This window comes from Mytilus galloprovincialis, chromosome 8 (assembly GCF_965363235.1).
Source record: "Mytilus galloprovincialis chromosome 8, xbMytGall1.hap1.1, whole genome shotgun sequence".
In the NCBI taxonomy this organism is placed as follows: domain Eukaryota; kingdom Metazoa; phylum Mollusca; class Bivalvia; order Mytilida; family Mytilidae; genus Mytilus; species Mytilus galloprovincialis.
The window spans coordinates 8,776,316-8,785,542 of record NC_134845.1 but is presented as its reverse complement, the minus strand read 5'-3'; the positions used below and the strand labels follow the sequence as shown (position 1 = coordinate 8,785,542).

General features: G+C 34.3%; 1 protein-coding gene across 1 annotated transcript in view; it reads right to left on the bottom strand.

Annotated features, from left to right (window-relative positions):
• Positions 1-3,937: 3,937 nt before the first annotated feature.
• LOC143084994 (heat shock 70 kDa protein 12A-like) overlaps positions 3,938-9,227 on the bottom strand; it is a 77,620-nt gene continuing 72,330 nt past the window's right edge. Inside the window, exons 11-12 of the mRNA XM_076261110.1 lie at positions 8,893-9,049; positions 3,938-5,070 (exon numbers count right to left, since the gene is read on the bottom strand). Of these exons, the coding sequence (XP_076117225.1) occupies positions 4,052-5,070; positions 8,893-9,049 (1,176 nt within the window). The 3' untranslated portion in view covers positions 3,938-4,051. The remainder of the gene's footprint in view (positions 5,071-8,892; positions 9,050-9,227) is intronic.

The window sequence follows — 9,227 nt, the reverse complement described above, 5'->3', positions numbered from 1 at the left end:
AATATAAAGAGATGTGGTATGATTGCATATGAGGCAACTATATATTCACCAAAGTTCAAATGAAGTCGATGGTAGCATTTATATACAATCGTGCAACCTTTAACTGCGAGAAAAACCCATACCGCATTGTATGCTATGAAAGGACCCGGCTGAAAAATATAAAACAACTCAATTGAGAAAGCTTACTGCATAATTTATAACAAAAAATACCATTTACCAAAAACAAAACATGACAGACATTAATTAACATACGTACACATATGAGAGTACTCGCATTTACTGACAGCTAGTTCAAAAGCCAATAACAACCAATAAAAGATAATGTATCTAAGCATAAAATATCAATCAGTACATATCCAGCATTAAATGGATTTAGTGTGAAAACGTCATTAAAAATCGGAGTAAAACATGACCCTATGCAATGCCAAGGTAATGTATCGACATGTTGTAGAGCCACGAATGTTGCATATGTATATACACAAAAATATTAAGTTTGATTTTAATTAACTACCAACAAGGTCATCTTTTTTTATAACATCATAAACAATACCCAAAGAGTATAATGTTGAATTAGTAACCTTTTAGAATAAGTTTCTTTAAAGCATCGATAAATTTATCCGGATCGTATGTTTATTTGATTAAAAAACATTTCTAAACTCTAAACAGGTGTTTTGCGCTGTTGGTTTTCTGTCTTATCTACGCAAACAAAGGACCACATATACATTGTCTGTATTCGAATTTCTAAGATGACTGACTTTGAAAAATTAACAATCTACATATGGCTGATCAACCTTTATATTTGAAAGCACAGAAATGTTTTAAATCAATCTTTGGCGAAACAAAAGATGAATTTATATTTGAAATTTCTTAGTTTGACTACTCATGATTTCACACTAAATTAAACGTCTTTTGTGATTTGAGTTGTTTATTGGTTTACAAGTCCTATCAGATGTGAACAGCTAGACTGACATGTTTTGTATGGCTTTGACCACTAGAAAATCACCAAGACTAACTAAGTATGTACATTATGACACATTGACTATTTTATCTTCCGTAAACCCTTCCAAAGCACCTTTAGTCACCCATTTTTTGGTGGGGTTTGCGTTGTTCGGTAATTAGTTGTTTTGTAGGGTATTATAAATTGTTTGTTTTTTGTCGTTTTCATTGGTGTGATCTGTTTTTGTTTTATTGTTTTGGGATGACCTTTAAGTAGTATCGGCTGCTTCTTTTTTTATTGAAGCAGATCCAAGGGCATACTATTTAAAAAAATAATTGTAATAAACTTAATTTATTTTACCTAAATAAAAACAAATTAAACGCTCCTATTTTTTTATCTAGTTTTCTTCTTTCTTGTTTAGAAAAACAGTTTTCATATTGCTCCACCTATTCTTCAAATACCGGAAAATTTAATAAAAGCAAAAGGAATTTCTAAATATCATTGATCAATATGATGAAAATTGGTTGAGTTTTGTTTCCTTAACGTCCATAATATTTCATCATATTCAGCCAAGAACATAATTATCAACAATTTATCAAATATGCAAGTTTTGTATAGTTTCGAGCCTGGGGATTACGACTGCAACTGGAAAATAATAGTGTGATCGATCGGGACAGAATATTTGCCTGCAGACAAGCCAAATACAGACCCCCTAAAAGCTTGTTGTTTTAGTTGTTCTTTTGACTGACTAGAACGAGACGTCGAACCCTTCTGGTCGGGACGTGATCTTGAATCTATAAATCCTGCATAAAAAGATAACAACCAACTTTAGCATTGGCTTACATTTGTGAATGGTAAAAGTCCTAGGATGAGCATACAAGTATTTTTAAGCCCGAGTAAATCCTTGTTTAAAATGTTTTTGAAGTCTGTTGGGATTGAAAATTGCACTAAACCTGCAAAATTCACAGTAATTGGTCTTTAAAATTAGTATCATAAAAATATATCAACCAATCTTAAAAGTTTATAGTAGTTTTCGTTTGTAGATAAATATCAAAGTTTGTTCAAATTGACTCTAAAGTGCGATGGTACTCTAAAGTGCGATGGTCACGCTAAAGTGCGATGGTCTACGATAAAGTACGATGGTATATTACGCTAAAGTGCGATGAACCAAAAGGGTAAGATTATGGGGTTAAAAACGTGAAAGAACATGCATGGATGTTTACAAAAATTAATTTTTTTAAAGCTAGTAAGCTAAATTATAAATATGTGATAGGCTTTATAATTTACCGGTAGGCTGAAGTTATAGTTTCTGAATTTAGAAGACCGACCACGTTTTATTGCTACAAAGGTAAATTAGGTTTCACCAAAAAACAAAAAGATTTCTGTCGTATAAAAATATTTAGATCATTGGTGTAGCTTACCGTCTAATAATTGTGCAAATTAACCCACCAACCCCACCCCACCCAGACCTAGCTTACAGTCGTTATTGTAAATTACTATTACAAAATTCGTTCATCATACTACTAGTTTTCGGAATGTATAACATTAATTACATACGCTTTAATTCAAAGGCGAGAGAAAGGAGATGTTGAAACGGAACGCGCGTCTGGCGTATTAAATTATAGTCCTGGTATCTTTGCTAACTATTGTCCAAGTTTTCTACATTTTCGAAGCGAGAACAGGCACATGTTTTATACTCCTACTATTTACAAATTAGTAATTTAGCGGAAAATCTATAATTTACGTCCTAAAATATATACCTTTATTTTACTGACGTTTCTTTTCCACAAAATCCACAATGTTTTATCCGCGGGGACCACAAAGTAATTTTTAAAACTGCAACTAACGTAAAGATAATTTAAATGTATCAGTTCGCTTCCAATAAAAGCAGGATACAGGATACATATGCGTATACTATTTTGTAATTATAAAGTAAATTGCAGATTCAAGTCCTCATTCAAGAAACTGAGAAAAAAAACCACACATTTGCTTCAGCCGACAAAGCAGTGTTAGGTTTAAATTGATAAAGTCATAGACACTTGCTTTCTGACTGCATGGTTTAAAAGTTGTTTTAAAATGAGATGTATCTTCCAGCATGCACATTTATGGTTTGTATAAACGACTGTCACAATCCAACAACGTTTCGTACGTCTATATTTTCGCAGACCATCGCACTTTAGCGTGTGGATGCATCGGACTTAAGCGCAGACCATCGGACTTTAGCGTGACCATCGTACTTTAGCGTGACCATCGTACTTTACCATCGTACTTTAGCGTGATTATCGTACTTTAGCGTGACCATCGTACTTTAGCGTGACCATCGTACTTTAGCGTGACCATCGTACTTTAGCGTCCCAATCGCACTTTAGAGTCCTATATATATATATATATATATATATACGAGTCTAAATTGAAAACTACGTTCAAACCTATGATTGCGTTGGATAAAAACCGAAATTTTTATACGTGTGCATGTTAAACAAATTTCGTTGTAGAAGGGTCTAAATACAGCACAAACAAGATTTTCCAAAAGACCAAAAAAGTGAAAAAAGTATATTTAAACAAAACGCATTTGACTAACAGGTTGAACAACTGATGTTTTTAAACCCTGCTGACTGCCATTGGCGATTGCCAAATAAAATTGATCACGAGATGTAACAAAATGAATCTTAATATAAATCTAATACTAAACAGAAAACGATAAACTTGTGGCCAAGATGTTCCACAAACACAAGGTGTCAATATTTTGTTTTGTACACAAGATCTAGATTTCGACAATATATGTCTCTTCAGTGATGTTAGGGATCGTAACTCGTCTAAACATCAACCCAACAATGTTAGATCTGTAAATTTGCTTTCGCAAATTTTTTGTTCTTCCCTCGCCGGAATTCGAACCCATGCTACTGAGATATCGTGACACCAAATCGCCTGCACTGTAGCCGTCCCGCTAGACCACACGACCACCTGGGGTATATATATATCTAAGACAAAAATATTAGCTTTGACAATTAATATTTAATCTAAAACATGACAAAACTACATACTAAGCTTGAAAACATTTAAAAACTAAATCATGAAGAGTAACATTTTCACTCGTTGCAATTTTGTGAAAATTCAAATTGGCTTGATTTCTTTGTCTAAAAATCGGCAATTACCAACAAAACAGCGACCTGTATTTCTATCCGTAGCTACTACCTTGAATTCTGTTTCATCATACGAAATTGTCAGGACAAGAATGCTTTCCTTTTTGAATTGTGGAAGTTTAACATTGATGCTTCCTACTTTGGTGAAATGTTCCTCATCAATAACTGGATTTGGATCATCATCTTCAGTTGTGTAGACTTCAAGGTTAGCCCATTGTGATTTCGCCTTTAAAACGACTTCGTATTGTGTAACTACATCACCAATTTTAATCTTTTGACCTTTCTTGATTAAAGAGAAAAAAGATTTTTTCCCATCATCATCACCCAATGATATACTACGACCAGAAACTGCTGTTGTACTAAGCCCTAGACCGTAATGATACTTTGTCATCCTTCCAACGATTGCCTCAACAAGATGACCTGTGATAACAGCACCTTTTAAGACTATCATATCTGGTGTCAACGGAATTGTTATCCTGTATTCCTTCTCAAATCTCTCTCGAAAGGCACGTTGGACAAAGTCGGAAGCAGCATATCCCCCTACCAACAAAATAGTTGACACGCCCCGTGTTTCTTCCTTCTGAAGTAGCCCTTCCACATGTTTCATCATTGAATCGACTGATGATGAAAAGATTTTATTTATTGATGACGCCGATAACGTAATACTCTTCTTGTCCTTTTGTAAGACCGTTTTATGTGAATCGGGAATCACAATGTTCTTAGATAAGTTGTCTGTTATCTTAAGTTTTAATTCGGAGTCGTACTTTACACCACGTTTTCGTTGTTCCACATTTTTCAATAATTCAAGGTAATCATCAAAATCGTCTGCTTTGAACCTCCCCATAACACTCCAGCCAATACCTTCCTTCAGGGTTTTGATTATCTGGTCATTGATATAATTACCACCCCATGGGCCTCCAGTAGCGTTGTAAATTTCTCTAAGTTGTCCGGTCGCTAGTACTTCTGATACTGTTATATCTATGGTACCTCCTGAAATAAGATGTCATCTGATATACTCTGTTTATAATATGAATGCAATTTGGTTCAAACAACACTAAATATAACGTTGAGCCGCATGTCACTAATGCTAGTAAGTGTATTTTTTAATCTCTGATATACGCTTCTGATGCAGTAAAATGGGATGCGTTAATGTTATTTATTTAGCATTATGACGTGTTGTCAATTACATATCGTTTCACGATTTGATTTTGAAGGTAAGAAATATTTTACAAATTTTGATTCAAACGAGTATTAGATCCTATTCCAAGTAACTATTGTGAGAAATGGTTGTCCCGGCTGATAAAGCTGCTTACAATATCATTATTGTTTGACGTATATTTTACATTGAGGTTCTGCAAAAAGAAATCACGAATTCAACAACATTCCAATTGACTTCATTTTCCGTTACGACATCTGTAACAAACACAAACTTTTAGGTACATCTTTACAAGCAGAACCAAATACAATGAAAGTCCCATCTATGTACTGGCTTCCAAAGCTACACAAAACACCGTACAAATATAGATTTATTTTATCTTCAAGCCATTGTTCCACTTCTAAATTGTCTATTCTACTTACTAGTACACTTGGTACAATCAAAAGCCTAATAATAAAATAGTCGAAAAAATTACTTTTGGAGTGTCAAAAAGTACTTGATAAATTGTATGCATATATTGGTGATTTTGAATCTGTTCAAATTTAGATTTTCTACCCTATATACCACTTTGCCTCATATTCTTATAAAGAAAAAATTCACATCCATAATTAATTAGGCATTAAAAAAGTCAGAATGCCAATACATATGGTCAAACTCTTTTAGGTCATCTTTTAGTAGCAACAAACAAAAGAACGATGTCAATTGGATATGCTTTTATACTATATTTGGGCTTGAATTTTTACTAGATAACATTGTTGTTCGCTTTGGAGATTCCGTATATCGTCAAGTTATTGGAATTTCAATGGGGACTAACTGTGCACCACTTATTGCGGACCAGTTTTGGTATTGTTATGAATTACAATTTATAAAAAAATCAGCAAAGACCTATCGAAACATCATGTGATACAAAAATTTAACAATAATTTTAGATATTTGGATAATATATTGGCTCTCAATAATGACGACTTCGGTATGTTACTAAAGAAATTTATCCTTTGAACTTACTTTAAATAAAGCTTATACTAACAATGACCACTGCCCTTTCCTCGATCTTGATATTTATATCATAAACGGGAGGTTTAATACAAAAATTTATGACAAAAGAGAAGATTTGTCATTTCTATCGTTTATTATACATATTTAGATGGTGACGTTTCCTTGTCACCATCTTAGTTATGGTGTTTATATATCTCAACTTGTATGATTTGCTCGTGTATGTAACAACGTATTGGATTTTAGCGAGAGAAATCTATATATTACTGAAAAATTACTACACCAGGGTTTTCGATATTACAAACTAGTCAAAACATTTACTAAATTTTATCATCGGTATAAGGAAATAATTCGTGAATATAACTCAACATGCAGACGTCTTATACGTTCAGGTATTTCACATCCAATATTTTATGGAAATATTCTTTAAAAAGCACAAAAATGTCAGTATTCACCTCAAAAGCTAACAAAACCTTTTAACAGACTTATTAAGAAGGGATATAGTAACGATGCTGTTGTCAGGTCATAATAGATTTTATATTTTGGCTTTAATATTGATTCACGTATAGGGTCTTTGCATCGGAATTAAACACATTTATTCTAAAACCAGTTGTTGACATGACACGGGTTATGTTCTCATATATTTCATGATGGTAAAGTACTCAACCCCTAACAGTAGGGATTGTGCCTGGTATTCATATGATGAAGACATAATCTTTCAATCAGTTTAATTGAGGTCTGGAGCTGGCATGTCAGTAACTGCTAGTAGTCTGTTGTTATTTATGTATTATGGTCATTTTGTTTGTTTTATTTTGTTTTATATTCTAACATCGGACCGGGAATTGTCTTAAACTGAGTTTTACTGTGCGTATTGTACGTTTATTTTTCTACATTGGCTAGAGGTAAAAGGGGAGGTTGAGATCTCAAAAAACATGTTTAACCCCGTCACAATGTTGCGTCTGTCCCAAAAGAGGGACGAAAGATACCAAAAGGACAGTCAAACTCATAAATCTAAAACAAACTGACAACGCCATGGCTAAAAATGAAAAAGACAAACAAACAACAGCACACACGACACAACATAGAAAACTAAAGAATAAACAACACGAACCCCAACAAAAAACTAGGGGTGATCTCAGGTGCTCCGGAAGGGTAAGCAGATCCTGCTCCACATGCGGCACCCGTCGTGTTGCTTATGTGATAACAAATCCGGTAAATAGTCTAATTCGGTAGGTCACATTCAGGAAAGGGAAGGGGGTTGTAGTTACGACGTAAGGAACATATCCGATATCATTTGTGATACGGTTATTCCATAACGGTCAACCAACTCGTGATGGCGTCCGTAAAATTTACGAAGGGATGATTTCAACTTCACCATTTGGAACTCTTGGTTTAATAGCTTCCTTGTGAGCAGCAACCCTCTATCAAGAAAATCATGATAGGAAATGCAAGCACGGGTATATCGTATCAATTGGGAGATATATATCCCGTATGTAGGTGCTGCTGGAATGTTGCTACTTAGAAATGGAAAGTTCACAATTGGAAAGCTGAAATCATCCCAAGTCAGGAGCCTCTGGCCTTTGTTAGTCTGGTATGATTTTTAATTTTAGTTTTCTTGTGTATAATTCGGAGTTTAGTATGACGTCCATTATCACTGAACTAGTATTCATATTTGTTTAGGGGCCAGTTGAAGGACGACTCCGGGTGCGGGATTTTTTCGCTACATTGAAGACCCATGTGGGGCCTTTGGTAATTGTCTACTCTATGGTCGGGTTGTTGTCGCTTTGACACATTCCTAATGTCCATTCTCAATGCTATGGTATCATTAAAGAGGGGTGAAAGATAGAAAAGGTAAAAATTAACAGTGGCGGATCCAGAACATTTCCTAAGGGGGGCCGCTAACTTACCTAAGAGGGGGCCCGCTCCAGTCATGCTTCAATGATTCCCTATATAATCAACCAAATTTTTCCCACGAAAGGGGAGGCCCGGGCCCCCCAGGGCCCCCCTGGATCCGCCTATGATTAAATTAACAAACATCGTGTTGGGATTCTCTCTGATGCCACATGGAATCTTTTGATCTCATATAGGTCATGTCAGGTCACTAGCACACTATGTAACTAATTATGTCTGAATATCAATTTAGGAATAGCTGTACTGTAATTTTAGCTTCGACGGCATCAATTGGTGTTTTGATGGTCTTAAATTTATTCTAGTGGCGACGCGTTAGCAGAGTTGTCAAACGGGTTTTGCGACCATCCAATCCCCAATTGATACCGTCGATACTTTTACTACAAAATTGATATCTCCATTCTAATGAAACTATGAAACTGTAAAAAACCAACATCAAATAGTACATTTAAAATATGTGATATTTAACGTTGATTTGGAAGGAATAATAATTTAAAAACATATATTGTAAAATGTACATATTTTTATAACAAAACTTTCAAAACAATCTTTTTACGTTTAAGATGTTGTGCTCTATTTAGGAAAACATACGATACTGTTAAAACCTTTAAAATTACAAATAGATATTTGAAGTCAAGAATTTAAACAAAGATTGCATGACTTTTTAAAATTAATCAGGTGAGAATTTACTGTAGTACTTCAAGGCAAATTAGCCCCTTCCTTTTTGTAAACAAAAGTAGATTAAATTATCATACCGCCTAAATCCACCACCATGAAACGTGCGTTTTCATCAAATGCTTTCAGTTCTGTCGAATCGCCATGTTCCTTTTTATCCAAGGCAAGGTATTTACAAAACATAGCAGCACCCTCTGGTTCCAATGCCAATGTCAAGTTGTCTTTTCCTATGCCTGCCTAGAATTCATCAACATTTAAGAAGTCAATCAAATGAAAGGTTTACGTTTCCATTGTCCCATACATGTTTCTGTTGTATAAGTACTAATTTTTTTATGAGAAGTTATACTTGTATCGAGCATTACTTTTGATAAGAAAGTTAAAAAAAAATACAGTTTTAATCAAATTCTATTTAGGT